The sequence below is a fragment of the Trachemys scripta genome, chromosome 1 (genome assembly GCF_013100865.1).
Source record: "Trachemys scripta elegans isolate TJP31775 chromosome 1, CAS_Tse_1.0, whole genome shotgun sequence".
NCBI classification, from domain to species: Eukaryota; Metazoa; Chordata; order Testudines; family Emydidae; genus Trachemys; species Trachemys scripta.
In genome coordinates this window covers 329,536,820-329,556,734 of record NC_048298.1, presented here as the reverse complement: position 1 = coordinate 329,556,734, position 19,915 = coordinate 329,536,820, and the positions used below count along the sequence as shown (strand labels likewise).

General features: G+C 44.8%; 1 protein-coding gene across 2 annotated transcripts in view; it reads right to left on the bottom strand.

Annotated features, from left to right (window-relative positions):
- TENM4 (teneurin transmembrane protein 4) overlaps window positions 1–19,915 on the bottom strand; it is a 768,234-nt gene that overhangs the window by 120,002 nt on the left and 628,317 nt on the right. For both annotated transcript variants that reach the window (XM_034759079.1, XM_034759080.1), the window contains one exon: window positions 6,482–6,698. In XM_034759079.1, coding sequence (XP_034614970.1) covers window positions 6,482–6,698 — 217 coding nt within the window. The remainder of the gene's footprint in view (window positions 1–6,481; window positions 6,699–19,915) is intronic.

Genomic DNA, 19,915 nt, shown 5'->3' with positions numbered 1-19,915 from the left:
GGGGGGGGGGGGAAGCTTGGCTGCCACAGAACCAAGCTTCTGCCTCCTGCCCCTGCAGGGGAGAGCGGTGGGCGGGGGGGCTGAGTGGGGCAGGGGGCAGGGACCCCCCCACCGCTCTCCCCTGTGGAGGCAGGAGGCAAAACATTGGTCCTGCAGCAGCCAAGCTTCCCTCCTCCCCCGCTTCTTCCCCCAGCATGGCGCTTTCCGGCCCCTCTGCCCCTCCTCCTCCTCCTCTCACCGGGCAGGCAGCGTGCCACTCAAAATCGGCTCGCGTGCCATGTTTGGTACGCGTGCCGTAGGTTGCCAACCCCTTTTATAGACTTATAGAAAGAGACCTTCTAAAAAGGTTAAAATGTATGACTGGCACGCGAAACCTTAAATTAGAGCGAATAAATGGAGACTCGACACACCACTTCTGAAAGGTTGCCGACCCCTGCACTAGATAATAGATGAGGTAGGGTTTGATTGTGCAAAATAATAATAAAAAATAATAAAAAACATACACACTATATATTATAAAATACCAAACTGTTCCATTTATACAGTACTTTCCATCTCAAGAACTCAACACGCTTTTATAACCATTTAGTAACTTGGCCTCAAACACTCTTCTAGGGTAGGTACACGTTGTTATCCCCATTGAATAGATGGGGAAACTGAGGCATAGAGAGGTGATATGATTAGCTTCAGGTTATATCAGGAATCAGTAGCAGAGTTGGAAAGAGAACCCAAGAAATCTGATTTCCAGTCAGAATTTTAAACCATTGGATCTTCTTCCTTCCCTGTGTATTGGCTCTAGGGAGGGAGGGAAGAGAGTCTCTCTGTAGCTAGTACCAGAGGACAATCTTCACGAGGGTACTCATACACAACACTGAGTTCTATTCCATAGGTCTTTTCCTTGTTTCCAGTTGCGCATATAATTATGGTGGGTTCACGGAAAGTTAATTATACTGACAGCACAGTATCATGGCTTTACATGACAGCTGTGTCATAATCCATCCGGGGGCCAAAAGCAGATACTCTTTCAAAACACTCTGAGTTCTTTTAAAACACACTATAGAAAAAAGTCTGTTCTATGCCTGGCTTCCAGAGGTAGCTTAGTCCTATGCTGACACTTGACATAGGAGACTCCGCGGGCCATGAATTTAGACTACTGTCTGACACTGTCCCTCAAGAGAGAACAAGGATATCAGGTGTCCCTCTTGAAAGTCAACAACTTGACATCAGTGCATCTTGCCCTGCTCTTTATGGTGACGGACAACTCAGAACGGCTTAAAGATACAAAGCAAAGAGCAAAAGTAAGTGGTTTTGAAATCAATACAAGAATGATCAAGTGGCAGACGAGTACTTGTTATCTGTTCATCAAAATGATGCAAAAAGACATTCTGTGCATTCAGAATTTAATTTAGCTACTTGCTTTATCATCATAAACACTCATTTCAATATGGGCAGTTTTTGTTTTTTGTTTTTTTTACCCAGATATGAATACTATATAATTGCTGGTATTTTGGAGGAGACACGGTCTTTACCTTTATCCATCAGGGTAATTTATCACTGTCTTTTTTTTCTCCCCTTTTTGCGGTGATGAGGTGGCTTGTCAGTTCAGCTTGTTCTTAAAAAGCTAGAGTGTAATTCAATAATAAATTCACTCAAAGGCTAGCTGTCATGAGATATTCGTTTATTTGTACTCCATTAGATGATCTGCACTGCTGTTCTTCCTAAAGGGTAGCTAAGCTGCGTCTCTAAAGCCCAGGGGATGTATTGTATAGGTATTCTGTCATATATTTCATTCTGTTGCCACTTCTACACAGGCCATGTAGGAAATGCAAACGTACTGTGTTGATATGGTTCCACCAGGGATGATAAACACCTCCCTTCCAACAATAGCATTACATACAAACTCAAGCAATAAATAGACAGGGAGGGCTAGATTGTGGCTTTAGAAGCTGCTGCTGCATTAGTGGGAGGGCCACAGACGGGCATCACACCAGCCACAGTGGCTGGAGGCATTCTCCCCATGGAGGACAAAAGCAGGCAGGCAGAATGCCTTCTCCAGGGCGCTGAAGGCATGGACTGCACACAGAAACAGCAACCCTGCAGCACATTTTTAAAGGCTGCTGAGTGGACCCCTCCCCCTGCTCGGACCCACTGCCCACCCTGCTCCTGTTGGGATGCCCACTACTGCCGATTCCCCCTGCTCTGCACTCCAGGGTGCTAATCTCCCCCATGCAGGAGCCGAGTAACTCCTACACTGACATGGGAGTTACCTGGATAGTGCAGAAGGTAAAACAGGGGCCAGAATTCTGATCACTTCCAGTGCAGTAAACAGACTCGCTGCACCCTCTCCCCATCCACCCCCATTGTGCAGGCAGACAAGACAGGCCAGGGTATGGCCCTGGAAGGGAAAAAGGAAATGGCTACATATGTCATCGCTTAGGAACAAATGCTACCACCCTGACTCACGCCAAGCATTACTTTCCTCTGCAAGCAGTCTCGCTGATAGCAGCAAGATTATTATCTGCCTATCACACACTCGACACAAGCAGCGGGGAAGATTCAACAACAAGAATCTGTGTTCTGTTTTCTGGATGTTAATGATAAATGGTGTGCATATGTGTGTCCCCCTATCAGCCCTGTGGAGTGGATCCCAGAGCACTTTACCGACCACACACATTTTCTCTGGGTAGGAATAGTGCAGAGTTGCCACCTCTCGGGTGACAAGTGATAGCTTTAAACGGCACACAGCAACAGCACCGAAAACTTCAGGATAGCGAGTATCCTGTTAGTCCAGAACATCCCAATCCCCGTGAAAAGTGACCGCAAGGGCTCAGGACCCGAGTTTTACATCTCGTCAGAATAACAGCACCTCCAGCAGCTCAGTGTCACAAGTGTCCCTGATACCGTGCTGGGGCACTGGCCTGGCACTTGCTAAGAAGAAGAAGTACCCACCTACTGAGCCACTAACATCACTTTCTGCAGCACATGGGTTTTCCTTAGAGAGCTTCTATGCTAAGATCAAGGCTGTTTAACTTGTGAGATGTGATATCACAGCTGGAGGTGGCATGTCTGCAGGCCATATTTATTGATAATCACCCAGTGTTGATATTTAAAGAATAGCAAAATGTCATAAATAACTGATGTAATTGCAGAGCTCTTCATGCTGAAAGTAGATTAAACAGGAAGGCCAATTTACTAGTTCCAATGTTATAAATGAAAAATAATCATTTATGAAACCTGTCCCATTAATTTTAATCTTTGCATTCCCTGTTCTAGCAAAGGAAGAGCTTTACGTGCCAGGGATGTTTGAAACCTCAGCCTTTTGGGTGGCAGATGTCTCTTTTGAGCTCACATCTTTCAACAGTAGGATATTTACATACTTGGAGGTGAAATCCACTCCTGAGCAGAAAAGAGAGCCAGCCCAAAGCCTATGAACCATTTAAGCCCTGTTTTTAAGGACTTAAGTGGCACTTAAGCTGTAACATAGATCTTGTACTGGGGCACAGGAGTGAATTTCACTCTCGTCATATCAGTACATTATTGGGCAGCTTCACCCACTATATGAATGGGTGACATGAGTAATTCCTGGAATATCTGCTTGTTATTGAAAGCAGCGTAGGCTCTTAAAGAACACAAACAAATTGCATTGTAATATATGGACAGTAGAATCCGACAGTTCTTCAGTTGTCAGTGGGAAAGCTCATTAAACATGGACATAATGTTGGATCTACATATAACAAATCTTCCTGTCCTTAAAAAATGTTGTTATACATGATCTGACGTCAGATTCCCCTATAATAATGCTCGTGATTGACAGCTCAGCCTTGAGAAATGCTACCCCAAAAATAATCTTGAAAATGAAATTTCTAGTATAATTTATTCCGTGTTCTGGTACATGCTTTTTACTGCAATAACTAAGAATCCTGGTATCTGACAGTTGAGGATCTGCTAAACTAACACTTAGGCAAGAGTCTGCACTGTTTAGAATCCAGCTATAAAATTTATAGTCTTCTGAAGACTGATAAAGATAACATTGTTTGCTACAGAATGACTGCTTGGCTTTAATCCAAAGGCCTGTAGTTAGCCTTCTTGGGCTTGGCAGAGAGGCAAATCATGGACAACGGCATATCAAGCAGACTCACTGACACTGACGTACTTTTAAGAGGCTCACGTCTGAGGTCAGCTTCCAGGACCACTCTAGATGGTGAGTCACAGAGGGTGGTGCGCATGGGGTACCGAGGGCAATATCCTTTTGTCAGCTGATCCATGGAATAACCTGGGATCAGCTTCAACAGGGCCTGGGGTGGCTGTGGAATTGCAAGTATTGAATTGGCCCTAGGAGCATGCCAAATTAGGTGTTTACAATTCCAATGCATTTCCATGGCACAGCGACTTTCTCTGGGAAAGCGGAACATAAGGGATAATTAATTAGATTGAATTTAAACTCTGACACTGCCAAGTTTGATCAGAGATGTCTAGAACCCTTCCCATGATAGCTTCCGAAAGACAGAACTCAGAACATAGCGAATGATCACTGAATTATCAAGAATTCAGCAAGGCACTTAAGCATGTGTTTTACAGTAAGCACAAGTCGCCCCATGACTTCAACAGAACTATTCATGTGCTTAAAGTTAGGCATTCACTTTGCTGATTTGGGGCATGAACGGCAGACGTGATTCTTGCTGTTCCCTATTTCTGATGATGATGATGATGATGATGAAGAATGTCTCAGCATTAAAAAACTTCAACCTACTTTCTGCCTTACTTTTTACATGAGAAATATCAGGCCTTCTCTATGCTGCAGGACCTTGTCAAGCTCTTTGAAGGCCTTTAATAGTCATATGTAACATGAGGCTGTAACTCTAGTTACAACTCCTTTCTGTAACTGAGATGGGAGGGGATGCAGAGTCTGTCAACCTGGGATTGCTGTTTTCAGGGCACTGTTGCAGAGCACATTCGTGTGAACAAGGGAAGCCAAACCCTGAACCAAGCTGGATTAGTAGCACTCACTCACTGGCTTCTGTGTGAAAAAAGCAACTTGGGCCATTTGCACAGGAAGGAAGTGTCTTAGTCTCCTGCTTCCTGCCAGTGCACCACTGTGGCAGAGCAAGCGGAAGCTTAAGTGAGCAACTGCAAAGGAACCTGGGTACTAGAGAGCAGTGGTGAGCTGGAGCCGGGTCGCGCGAGTTAAATTCAGAAACCGGTTTAGAACTGGTTGTTAAAGGGGTGGGCAAACTCCGGCCCACCTGTCTGGCCCGCCTGAGCTCCCGCCTGGGGAGGCTCCCCCGGCCCCTCCCTCACCTTCCCCCCTCTCGCAGAGCCCGGCGCCAATGCTCTGGACCACTCCTGGGCAGCTCTGCAGCTCCTGCCTCTTTGAGAGGCACGGTAAGGGGGTGGGGTTGCGAGCTCCAGCGGGCCGTACGGCATCCATACATGCTGCCCTGAGCAGCATGATAAGGGGGCCGGGCCGGGGCTGGGAGGAGGGGTTGGATAAGGGGCAGGGAGTGGTTGGAGGGGGCGGAGGTCAGGGGACGGGGAACGGGGGGGGGGGTTGGGTACGCGTGGGAGTTCCAGGGGTCTGTCGGGGTGGTGGTGGATGGGGTCGGGGCAGTCAGGGGACAGGGAGCGGGGTGAGTTGGGTAGGGGGTGGGGTCCCGGGGGGCAGTTAGGGTGGGGAATCTCGGGCTTGTACTCACCAAGCGGCGCTTAATAACTGATTCCCTACCGGGTTGGCGGCGGCACTTCGGTAGCAGGTCTTTTGCTCACTCCAGGTCTTCGGCGGCACTGAAGGACCTGGCGCCAAAGTGCCGCCGAAGACCTGGTAGGGACCCGGTTATTAACATTCTGGCAGCTCATCACTGCTAGAGAGCACATTCCGAGTGGGAAAACCACTTTCACCCAAGGTGGAGCATGGGCATGTAGTCTAAATGGAACACACTTCTGAATTAATTCTAAGGCCAACTGTGCGCGGTCTCACAGAAACCGACAGGTGGATTCTGACCCATGGGATACACCCTGGGATGAATGTAAGATGGGAGATAGAAAGGTTTCCTGAAAAGGGCTGACTAATAAAGGAAACAGATGGACATAGAATGAACCAGATAAATTAATTCCACTACTCTACAAAGATTAGCAGAGCAACCGAGTCTTACCATTAGAGGAAAGAGTATAATGAAAAGCTGAACAGAGAGGGTATGGATTTGATAGTGCAGAAAAATGGCTCTGTCTCTTTAATTTCTCGATCTGTGTGTGCCTTACCCCTGGGAGGACCGTCAGCAGCTTTATATTAGTTATGAAATTCTTCAGCTATCTATTTCCCATAGGCAGGCATTTGGGACGGTAGTAATGACACAGTGTTTGTCTCCTGCATCTTTCTGCTGTTCTTTATTAGTATTTCATTGCACACAATTCCCCATTCTACCTCTGACTGGGAACGTAGGACTTGAGCTTTAATTCTTGTTTAAAATCCCCCCCAAACACTTACCCTCCATCGAATGGATTCTCTCCCGGGATGACGTGTGTGCTGTCCTTGCCAATCAGGAACTTGATTCGATCATAGAAAGAGTGCAAGTTCTGTTGGGATGTGGGGGTTTGAGTCTCCTGTATGATATCCAGGGGGTCAGGTGAGCCCAGGCACAGTGGGTTAACATGGCACAAAGGCTGCAAGCAGCAATCTGGGTCCATACAGTCCACCAAGCCATCTGCAGAAAGGAAAGGGAGATTTGAGAGCAGCAGTGACAAGGTGCGTGAGACACATCCAAGTGGCCAGATCCCCTGCTCGTGGACCTTTGTGAAGCTCTGCTGATTTCAATGGAGTGACACAGATTTACACCAGCGCAGGGTATGGCTTGTTGTTTTAAAAGCTATTTGAATGGAAAAGATGAAGCTCAAGATAGCAGATTTTTTTGAAAGAAGGAGAACTGAAAATCTCAGGGGATTGATAATAGGATACAGAATTTTTCACCTCGCTCTTGGTCACCCCGTCAAATTCAGACAGGCTGGTAGCAAGTGAAGGCTGTTACCATCTGATGGCTGTTCTTAGCTTGTGTGAAATGAGTCTGGTGCCTCAGGCCTGTTCCCTAAAGCCAGGAATCTAAACCTCGACCCCCACACCTGGTGCTATCAGTTCCATTTTCAGCAGACACTCAGGGCTAAGCAGGCACTGAGGCCCAGATCCTTCACTGGTACAACTCACCATAGCCCCATTGAAGTCAGTGGAGCCACCCGCTAAAGCTCCGTGCTGGAAAGCTGAACTACAGTCTCACACTTAAAGGAGTGGTCCCTGCAAGATTCAGTGGTGGGGAAAGGGATAAAGCGGGCCTGCGAGGGGAAGTGTGCTCTGCGTCTGCTTGTGCCGTACCTATTCTCTGGATCAACAGAGGGCTTCACACTCCCCGGCTGTCAATCCTGTACCTTTCACCAGCACTCAATTTGCGATAAAAATAGCACTAGCAGTCACATGCACGAGGAAAGCCTACTAAGCATATTTTACTAGAATTAAGTATTGTTGTTTGCCAAGCAACCATGTGTGTAAACAGAAGCATCTAATTTCCACAGGACTCTTCCTCTCTTCCCCAATACGTTCTGTGATGCCACAGTTCATCACAAACATCTTGGTAATAAACAACGACAGGGAAGGAAATGCAAAGAAAAAGCATGATAGCTCTGTGGGGGTTTGGTGAAGCAATACATTCAAAAATAAAAGTAGTTAGCATGCACTTGAGATGGATTCTTAAATCAGATTAAGGGACTAGACGTTTGGGGCTTGGTTAATGGGATATGGAGCCCTTCACTTCTAAGTCATCAGTTCAAATAAGGCAGTTTGATAGGGAATGAAAACTATTACCATGTGATGGCTGCTCAGAGGCTTATGTGAAATGTACGGTGCTGTCAGACCAACCCCTAGAAGCGATCCGTATCAGCCAAACCACCCTCAGTAGCTAGTATCCTATTGGCAGTCTCAGCACAGAGTCAAAAACTGAATGTGCATGGACAGTAAAACTGTCCCTCAGGTGGCAGGACAGAATATTTTCAATTTCTAAGAAATTATTGCAAAATAAACCAAATCAGCTTGCCTTTACTACACACTGTGTGTCACGGTCTGAGCCCAGTTGCACGGATATAAATCAGGAGACATTCCCCTGACTTAAAGCAATTATTCCAAATTCACACCGGGGTAACTAGGAACAGAATCTGGCCAATAGTGTGTGTGTGTGTGTGTGTGCGCGAGAGAGAGATTTTAAAAAGTGGTCAGTGTTGGCTAATTGCCATTGATATTAATGGGAGCTCATTTAGGCCACCGCTGAGTGCTTCTGAAAATCCAATCTATTACCTCTCTTCCTGTCGGTACTTATCTCTCTCTCTATAACTCCTTCCAAATTGTCATGACAATGCACCAGCTCACACACAAAATCTGCCCATCTGCCTTGTCTCATGATGAATGATGATAATGACAAAAGTACTAACTATATTTTAGCTGCCCATCAAAAGAAACAGATGATTGGGCTAGTAGGATTTTGCAAGGTTGAATCTCAGTTGGAATCTGAGACACAGTTTAAAAAATAAAGAACGGTGTAGCTCTAATATGTCTATCTATATCTAGCTTTAAAAAAAAAAAAAAAAAAACAACCCACCCCATTACTGTAGAGATTACAGCTTCAAGTGAGATGACACCTTGTCATTTGCTCCCACACATTAATAATGTTTTATAAGGCTGCAGACACTGTAGTGAGAGGCTGGCAAACCTGCTGTACCATACCTTTTCATTACCCTGTCTTTATTTCAGACATGAGAGCTGCAGTTTGGGATTTGAAATTGTAAGATGGCAAGGAATTTCTGTCTTCACAGAAAGCTGCAGATGTGTGTTTCAGGAGCAGATACACAGGAGAATATCTCGCAGATGCAGGAATGCTGGGAACCAGGCTACAGATTAGCCTTTCTCCTAATACTTTTCAGTCCTTGTTTTCTAAGTTGGGTATAACTACACCAAAGGACCATGTCACTGACATCTTATAGCCCTTAAGTTCCCTGTGAGTTGAATGCAGATTTAGCTACTCAACTCTCATTGGCTTTAATGGAAGCTATAGTGCTAAACTTCTTTCAGCTTGGAAAATGTAGGGACTGCTTGTGTCTGAGACGTCCCAAAAACCTGCAAGAGTTAAACTACAAACCAGATAATAAATAACGATGTTCAGCCACCCATCCAAGTATCTTTTTCGTTTGTTTTTTACTGTAAAAAAGCCCATCAGTTATCAATGTGGTGTCTTTCAGTGAATGGTAAGAAGAAATAAATGATGTTGCATACAGCTGTGTCTTCTCACATCCCGTGAGCTCTTACTTTCCCTGTCAAAGTCGTAGGATAAAGTGACATTTATGAAGAGCCCTCCCCACAAAGCAAGTTGCTCAGGGAGCTACACAGATGAATAAAAACAAATTAAAATGCAATAAAAGCCACGCGCCGATAATCCAAGAGATGAAAACAAGTGAAGGGGCGCAGTATGAAAAGAGAGGCAAAGAGAATCGGGGAAGAAGGTATTGACAAGGCCAGATGGGTCCTACTCCAAAACACCTTTGATACACACAACGGCTGGAGGTGTTTTTTTAAAGGTGGGATGATGGACTGAGACAGAAATGAGTACTGCACCCTACAGTCAATTGCAGCAAAGGCACGCTGACCTGAGAGGTCTGACAGAATTCCTAACAGGTGGATGGTGTAAGAGCATAACTATCCGTCAGAGGGAGACTCAAGGAAGAGGTCTCAAATATGATCCATGGGCTTTAAAAACCAAGGATGCCAATTTAAAGTCAATCCACTGATGTAGGGGGCAGGGTACACAGTGGCCATAATATGCCCCGGGTTGCACAGATCAGTAAGTGAATTTGTTGCTGGATCCTAAATCACGTGGAGGGAATTACAGTAATCAAACCACGAGGCATGTGTTGTTGTTGAAAGGTTACCATCAGGTAATTAAAGTTGTAGCCTGTGGAGATTGTGACACCAACATTTTTCTACCACGTCCACTACGTGGTGCATCCCTTGGGGGAACAGCTTCAAAAATAACCACAAGATTCCTCACTTGACTCTCTACCTTCAATGAATCCCTTCAACTAGGGGCAGACACGAAGGCGGAACTATATTGCCAGAGGGACAATCTGCTCAGCAGCATGACTTCTGCTTTCCTGGCACCGAGAAAGAGGCCGCTCCAAAGCATCCAGCTGGCGTTGTTCTGAGACTTTAAGGCCAGAAGAGACCGTGACAATCATCTAGCCCGATGGTCTGAATAACACAGGCCAGATAATTTCACCCAGTGATTCCTGCATTAAGCCCAATTAATTTGCAGTTGAGCTACAATACATCTTTTAGAAAGCCATTCAGGATTGTTTTAGAGACTTCAATTGATGGAGGATCTACCTTGTTGGGAAGCTGTTCCGAAGGGTTACTTGGACCTTACACTCTTTGGGGGCAGGGACCATCTTTTTATTGTCTTTATGCAGCACCTAGCACAATGACTGGGGGCTCAATACAAGTAATAATAATAAGAACAATCAACTTCACTATTAAACACGTGTGCCCTATTTCCAGTTTGAGTCTGTCTAGCTTCAACTTCCAGCCACACTGGTTTTAGCTACTCAGTGCAAACTTTCATCGAAGGGAGAACCGGGACTTACCAATAAAGATACATAGGACCCTGCATTAATTAGGCCACCAAGCTACTACTGTCTAGAAACGAGACAGGTGACAAAGAAGGGAGTGCTCCCCTCAGTGCCTCACCAGCACGCTGGGGTGACACTTAAACCCATGTGTCTGCATACACCTCTTTCTCCATCGCACCCCAATGAGTCTTTACCCTGGGTGAGAGTGAGGGAGTACGCATAAAAAGGGGCATGGACTCTGCAGAGCAAGATTTCTCAAAATGACAAGTGATTCTGGGTGCCTCAGTGATGGGATGCCAAACCCGAGACCCCTGAAACAGGTTAGATTTTCAGGTGTTGGTGGCTCAGCACTTTCTAAAAGTGAGGTCCTTTTAAAGTGTCACAAACTGGGCACCCACAAATCGAGGTGCTCAAAATCATTAGTCACTTTTGAAAGTCTAGGTCACCATGTTCAATGCGGATGACTATGCTAACCCTGTTCATTATGTGCATCCCTGGGATAGCTTCCAGGTTAGCTGGAACACAGCCACCTTGCTTTCGCTACCTGCTCACCATGCGAAGTCTTACAGAATCAAGGCCACAAATAATTTCCTTTTAAAAAATGTTTTGGGTGGTTTATAACAACAACAACATGGAGTTCCCAGTCTGGACACCGACCTCCTGGTGGCTAGCTGGACGGAGCACTTGCATATGCATGACAGTGGAGAATCCTGGATTTTGATGCCCTGCCCTTCCCTCCTAAGCATTCTGGAAGGGTTAGGCTGTTGAGCAAACAGAGATGTTTTGTGGCTATACAACATCGCCTGTGAGCTTCCCTGTCTGGACTCTAATTTCTCTCAAAGCCCTCCTTGCTGAGATGGGATTAAGAGTCAGAGGCGTAAAGCTAGTCATTAACTTCTAGGAAATGATCTGTGTGTTGGGCATTATTGCTTACAGGGAGAGGCAAACTTCAATTTATTTCTCAACTTTGATGAAATAAGTGTGAAGTATTTTTTCCCCAGTACTAAAAATACAGGTCACATTCACACCCACAAGTGCATCGCAGGGGAATTCATTTCAAGCAACAGTGGGCCTCCTCTTCTTGAATTCTTTCGGTCACCTCAGTGTTTTCCGGCTGTAAAGTGCTCCCAGGAGCAGCAGGACTCTGCTTCCCCTTTCAAGCCTCATGCAGCCTAGTGATTCATTTCCAAGATTCTCCACTTCAGCATTCACCGCCAGGATCAGAGTTTTATACAGAGGTAAAGGGCTGGTTTTGAGACACTGCTTCTGCAGTAAACAAGATCAGCTGAGAGCTAATAAAATTTCAAATTAGTTGTGACTTTTCATGGCCCCAGAATTGTGTTGGGTGATTTAATGGGCAGCGTCTTAGCTCGCCAGGATTGAATAATGGAGCATTTCTACAGAGTTATGGATGCTGCAACAAAAATCCGTCATGCTAACATCAACAAGCAGAATGCAAATAACCTTCAGCTAGACGTGTTATTATGTGTTTAAACAAACTATGATGGGTGCTGCATGTGGCTACTGTGATGGAACATACGGGCCATGCGAGAGGACAGAACAGTATCTACATGGACTGAATATTTTGGAGCATGACTCCTCTAATACTAGCCAGCAACCATGAAAACAGAGTCTTTCATGCTGAAAGAGGGTACAAGTTCCTGATGAACCCTGATATTGGAAGAATACACATGATAAATTCAAGGCGCCTTCCTGCTCCCACTGAAGACAATGGAAATTTTGCCGCAGACCTTCAATGGGAACAGTGCCTAAGAAAAACCTTTTGTAACATACTAAGCAACAAAAATCTGTTAGCCTTTCTAATGCAGTAAGGAGCATTTCCTTTGCCTGTACAAGAGTAAGAGGCACTCCTGTCTGTCTGTCACTCCATAGAATGACAACATGACATTATCTGTTGCAATGATAATTATTTGCCCTGTAATGTTTTCAGATTTATTACTTGGACAGCAAAGAGATGGAAATTTTAACGGATGCACATCTGCGGCCAGAGTAAACTCAGCTGATTATTCTTGCTGCTTCGCAGCTTCATAAATTTTATGACCAGAAGGGACCATTATGATCACATAGTCTGACCTCCTGAACAGCACAGGCCAAAGAAATTCACCCCTGTGCAGAGGGCCAGCACAAAGCTTACACCTATGGGACTTAAGCAGCCAATAGGCTTTGTGCTGGAGCTCTGTGCAGAGCTGAATTTCACCTACAAGCACTAGTCAGTGTACACATTGCAGCATCTGGTCCTATCCTAAAATGATCTTGCAAAAACGGTGAGGAGTCAAAGGAAAACTCAACACAAATGTAACAGAATGATGGACAGGGGGCCATTCCTTCCTCAGCAACCACCTCATCTTATTATTGTAACCTTTGTCCTTCCCCTCCCTCCCCATCTGCCCTATTTTTATTTTGTTTGTTTATGTCCTAAGTTAGAGTCTAAACTCTTTGAGAACAGGACTAAGTCTTTACTTCCTTCTTTGAAATGCCCAGTACACATGTATGGGTTCGAAAGAATAATCAATCATTATTTGTATTATAGAATAAGAACATAAGAACGGCCATACTGGGTCAGACCAAAGGTCCATCTAGCCCAGTATCCTGTCTTCTGACAGTGGCCAATGCCAGGTGCCCTAGAGGGAATGAACAGAACAGGTAATCATCAAGTGATCCATGCCCTGCTGCCCACTCAGAGCCTCTGGAAAACAGAGCCTAGGGACACCATCAGCATCTAGAATCTATGAAACAGCAAGAATAATAAGCTGTGTTAACTCCCTCCAGATGTACCTCTTTCAGAGGATCAGAGCTCCACTGTGGTAGGTGCTGTACAGGCAGGTTATTAAAAAGACAACCCCTACTCCAGAGAGCTCACACTCTTGCTTATCACAGCACATGAATGAGACAGTGAAGTGGGATGGAAGGGGGAGGAGGGTTAACCGTAAATATTTGTTGCCCGGGTTGCTCTAACTGCCTATAATATGAAGATAATAATGGGGGTCACCCTGTCTATCTATCCTTATCTTCTGATTTCTTCTTTGTGATGGAAGTGGTGGTGGTGGTGGTGGTGCGGTCATGTGAACATGGGATCTCTCCATTTCTTCAACTAAGGCTTGTCTAGAGAAGGTGCACTCCTTCCTTTGCCTCGTTCTGCATCGCTACAGTGTCATTCTGCCTTCTTTCTGAGGTAGAGACAAGTGCTCTTCTATGAATCTGCCAGCAAGAGGCATTTTGGTAAGACCCAGCCATCCGATGTGAAGTGAGACAACCAAAGTCACTCCTAGATCGCCAATTCCCTGGCTTCAACACAGTGGCTAGGGAGATGGCTCAGTGACATCCATTTCTGAGTCTCCTGATGTATGGCTCCACCTCACACTCGCACATTCCCCAAAATGACTGCCTAGCGCAAATGCTGCACAACGGCTGCTGTCCCACCCACCAGAGAGTCATAGGAGAAATGAACCCCCTGAAAATATGAACTAGTGATTCTGCTCTTTTACTGGAGGGACTAAGAGCCCTCCTTAAAGACAAAGAAAGAAAAGCCAATAATTTATAACAAATCACAGTGTAACAGCTGTTAGAGCTTTTCAGGGAAAGCTTGCCGTTTCCTTCTCTCTTTAGCAGTTTGCGGTTCTTCCAAGATGACCCTGTTGTCTGATTGGACGTGTTCGTGATGATAAATGTTAATTTATGAGGGCTGTTTTCCCAGGTGCGTTCAGATCTTAATACTTCCCTTAGCCTTTGTAAATTTAGCTAGCACATTACTGTATCATTTTTATGGGATCAGGGAATTGGAAAGTTCCCCTACCATGTCCAGGAGACAATATTCTTGTGTTATAAAAGCCTTGCATGCATTAAGTAAATGTTCTAAACAGCATGCAGGAAACAAAAAATCTGAAATCACTAAGCACTGCAAAGCACCCATCACTTTGTCCACAGCCAACAAATTTGTTTTGGGATTCCGTCAGTTTCTTTATACTCTTTCTTTTACAATCCTGCCATTATTTTCCCTTCTGGCCTTACATACTGCAAAAGTACATTTAGCTCTCATACTAGCTCTCCAAAGAGAAGACTTTCATCCTCAAAGTAAAGCACGGAGGATGGTAAAAAAAAGGTGCCAGATTCCTCCTGGTGGAAGAGCGTAAAGCACCTCAGTTCCCTTCTTCTGATCATTACATACTCTTCAGCCTGCCAAGGGGCTTCCACACCCTCTGAAGGGGGCAAACAAAGTGATCAACGGAGGAAGCTGGCCTAGCTCTGAAGTCGATGGACTGTGGTGAAGTCAATACAACAATGTATATTGCTGAGACCCTGGCCCTAGAATTTACATCTGAGGGGGGAAGAGTGTTGGTGCATCAACTCTGGTATCTTGTGCCAGCAATGGCTCATTCCAGATGCCTCAGAGAAAGGCGAAAATGCAAAATGCAACAGCTCAATTGTTTGGTGCACTGCAGTTTAAAAAAGGAGAGAATCTTGTGCTGCTAGAGGGGGTTGGAGGAAAGGGAGGCAGGATTGCGTTTTCATGCTGCGAGCTCTTGGGCAAGAACTAGTTGAGTATGGAATTGCTCTTGGAAAAACAAAGAAGAGGTCCTGTGTACTTTGGAACTCTGCATTCTTACTTGGCTACATTGTGCTAGGGTCTCATGAATAAGACATAAACTGAGGAAAGAGGAATTGCTGCAGAAGAGTTGCTGTGTGGTGCTTTTTTCACTTCTCCAGAGAAAAATACCATGCTGATATGGTAGCCCCACTGATATGGAGAAGGCATTTGAGAAAAGAAGGTCGGCAGGCTGCTTCTGTGTGCTAAACCCTGGGATGGGCCAGGGTTACTTTAGTTGAAGAAGGATACTTTTAAAATGTCCTGCAGATTCCATAATCTCTACGGAGTGCCTTTCAGATCTGTTTAAACTGAGATCCCACTCTAGTGTGCTTGGGACTTATGCAGGAGGTTCAGACACATTTATCTCTCATTCATATGAAGATTGAGACATAATATTATAAATAAGGTGTTATATTTACAGAATGTTCTTCGTCCCCCTTCTGCATTTTAAGTGTGCTGCACTGGAATCACTTGGTCCACCATTCTCTGGATGAGAACGCAATAGTTATTTAACACCCCACAGCCAGGCTGCATAAGACTTTAAAACAAAGAAAAATTCTGTATGCAACTGAAACTGTAAGGGGAATGCCAGTAGGAAGATATAATCATCAAAGTAGAAATTAGGAAAGGAGAACGGGGAATAACAGCTCCTAGCCAAAAGTATTATGGGATCTTTAATGACCGTAAGTGGTCAGGACCTTGATTTTACCTCTTTCTTAACTGCATCTAATTGTCCCTTACTGGGAAACTGGTTAAATATTGACTCAAAAGACAGCCACTTTCCAGATAACCGGCACCTCTACTTGCAGACCCTAGAATCCTCCCTTCCCAGGTACTGACCTAGCTTCCTCAGATAAATTCAGGACCAGTGATGAATCTCTCAACCCAAAGTTAACATGTGAATTGGACAGAAACTTTTGGCAAAAAGGAGATTTCTAGCTTAATATTGATAGTTCTCCTAAGAACTCAGGGCACTGGAAGATGCTTAGACAATAAAATTGCTCAACTAGCCAAACATTTCTAAAGCTCCAGCTGTTAATACAGAGTGATTCGTGCAGGGGGAAAGCTCCCCCAAAACAGATTGCTGATGCAGGTTTGCTCATATGCAGCATGTCTGTGAGTTGGGTGGGATATTCCCCCAGACTCGATCCCTGACAGAGGTGATTGCTGGTAGGAAATCTATTTTCCAGGAAGGTAATGGTCCCTATATTCTCCCTTAAGGCTCAAGGTTTTACGAGGGCCTTCAAATCAACTTCCAGGTCCTATCATGGGGCAATTAGTTTCCTTGGCTACTTTAAGGTTTCCAGGTCATAAGCACGCAGAGCTGCCAGTGTCCGCACTCCTGATATAGAGTGGTTATGTAACACAGAACAATGGCAAGAGAGTCATTCTAGGATCTTCCTCTCTGTGCACGTTTTTAGAAAACTTCTGCAGTTTGCTGTAATAAATTTTGTGACTCCTTGGGTGCAGCCTGCAAAACCCTTGTAACCTTAACTGCTCTGGATTGTTAAAGGTGATTCACTTTCTGCTGTTTTCCCTGTAATGACCCCGGAATAAATACCAGCTCCGGTGTAAAACCTGATGCAATGCCACTGAAATGTAACTGAAAGCAGGATTAGACCCACCGTGTTAAAACAGTACTGCCTGGCCAGCCCAATGACACATTTTTCTTGGGATTTTTCCTGGCAATATCATTGTTCTAAATGGGACAAAGATTCTCTTTCACTGAGACCATCTCTTACTCCTGCCATAGCTTGTCACTGCTTCTCTGGGGCCAAACAGCCTCCCCCTTTACTGAAGAGTTTCTGTTACCTGTCTCCCATGGAGTCCGATTTCCCCAGGACCTGAAGACTTTTTTTTAACTCCAGCTCCCATTACAGTAAGGAATTTCCAGTGGCAGTGTTCTGCACTGTACCACTGCATTAGAACCAGCTGAATGGTGAACTCAGGCAGAGTGAAACGCCACTTACTGTGAACAGGAGTCAATGCATATCACAATTCTTGTCTGAGAAACTTCTGCATACACACAGAAGCTGTTCTGGGAACAAAGGGCCAGATTTAACAAACAAACAAAAATTTAGATGCCTAATTCCCATTGATTTCAATGAGTTAGGCACAAAATACCTTCAAAAATATGACCCAAACTGACTCTTGGTTTAAACACATGCACAGATGAATATTTAAAGGCTAGACTGAAATTAGCCCTCTAGTGGCATGTGAGGAAAGGTGGAAATAAACCACTCTAGTCCTCGCACCCCAAGAGAACATAAGAACAGCCATAGTAGGTCAGACCAATAGTCCACCTAGCCCAGTATCCTGTCTTACGAGAGTGGCCAATGCCAGGTGCTTCAGAGGGAATAATCAGAACAAGCAATTATTGAGTGATCCATCCCGTCATCCATTCCCAATTTCTGGCAATTAGAGGCTAGGGACACCCAGAGCATGGGTTTGCATCCCTGACCAGCTTGGTTAATAGCCATAGATGGACCTATCCTCCGGGAACTTATCTAATTCTTTTTTGAACCCCGTTATAGTTTTGGCCTTCACAACATCCCCTGGCAATGAGTTCCACAGGTTGACTGTGTGTTGTGTGAAGTACTACTTCATTTTGTTTGTTTTAAACCTGCTGCCTATTAATTTAATTGGGTGACCCCTGGTTTTTGTGTTACGTGAAGGGGTAAATAACACTTCCTTATTCGCTTTCTCCATACCATTCATGATAATATAGACCTCTATCATATCCCCACTTAGTCACCTCTTTTCCAAGCTGAAAAGTCCCAGTCTTTTTAATCTCGCCTCATGTGGAAGTTGTTCCATATTCCTAATCATTTTTGTTGTCCTTCTTTGTACCCTTTCCAATTCTAATATATCTTTTTTGAGATGGGGCAACCAGATCTGCATGCAGTATTCAGGGTGTGAGTGTACCATGGATTCATATAGTGGCATTATGATATTTTCTGTCTTATCTATCCTTGTCCTAATGGTTCTTAACATTCTGTTCGCTTTTTTGACTGCTGCGTCACAATGAGTGGATGTTTTCAGAGAACTATCTACCAATGACTCCAAGATCTTTTTCTTGAGAGGTAACAGCTAATTTAGACCCCATCCTTTTATATGTATAATTGGGATTATGTTTTCCAATGTACATTACTTTGCATTTATCAACACTGCATTTCATCTGCCATTTTGTTACCCAGTTTTGTGAGGTCCCTTTGTAACTCTTTGCAGTCTGCTTTGGACTTAACTATCTCAAGTAGTTTTTTACAGTCTGCAAATTTTGCTATCTCACTGTTTTACCCTTTTCCCCAGATCATTTATGAGCACTAATGCTATCCTTCCTGTAGGAGACAGGGCTCTGGCACCCCTACACTCTGGGTGCCAATGCACTGTGCTTCCTGAAAGGGTGAAGCAGGGGCCACGCTCGCCCATGCTCCTTCAGTGGGGGTCAATGTGATTGCCTGAGGCACAATCCCCCTGGGAGATCCCACAGGGGTGGTGCAGGTCTCACTGCCGCTGATAGGGACTGCAGCTCGACAAACCGTTAGCATGAGCGACTGAACATCTTTTCCCAGTTATCTTCCAGTACAGAGCAGAAGCTGATTTTTCAAGTAACAGGTTTAAAGATCATAGGTCAGATCGATCACTCTGGCTGCTTTGCACCATCCCAGCAATGCAGCAGGCAAGCTGGCAGATCTAGCCCCGAGGATCCCCCTGCATGGAGCCACTGTCATAGTGTCTATGCCATCCTCCCTCTCGGCTCTTGGTGCAGGGGGTGTCTTCAAGCTAGTGCTATCCAGCTGTCCCCAGGATGAGGGATGGCACTTATCACAGGATAAACACAGCACTCACCTTTTGCTTCCCCAGTCTACATCTGTTGCCTTGTTGGCTGACAAGGTAATCAACAGTTCCTTTGAAATGGATAACCCAATGAGTCACCACATAAGAAGTGAACACCTCAGACCATGGAATCTCTGACTACATCCCCACAGAGCCAGAGTCTGATCACGCTCTTTTTGATGTTATGTTTATAGGCTCCATTTGCTTTGGGCTGGATTACCTCTGAGATTTTTTTGCCCTCTCTCCAAGAAACGACAATTTTTTTCCACAGAAGCTAGGATTATGCTTGGATATATTTACCATATTTTTACACATGTGGTGTGGCGAACTTTATTGGTGCCTTGTGTCAGCTGTAAATAGAAAGAACTAATACAGTGGTATTTGGTTTCATCTGAGGGAATAAGCGGGCTTTGTTCTACAGCTTGTACTCTTTGTATCGGGCACTGGGTTCCCCCCCTCCCACATCTTTCTAAGGGGACAATTTGGTTCATTTACCATGCCAGATGTAAAAGGCATTTTAAATATTCGATCAGAAGCCTGGTCCCTGTGAAGTCTATAATCACAGGGTTGGCCTTTTTAAAAAAAAACTGTACTGTTCTTGTTAATACGATAAAACAAGACACGTGCAAAACGCAGTCTGCATTTCACAGTCTGGGTCCTGGCCCGGACTGTGGTTAACAGAGCTTTTTGCTGAGTGACAACAAAACAAATTATGCAGTCTCCCTTATGCCTCAAATTTAATATCTCATCTCCAGCCCTCTAATTCAAACCTTCACACTGTTCCAAGGTTTCCTTTGTAATGAGATAACTCTGAACATTAAC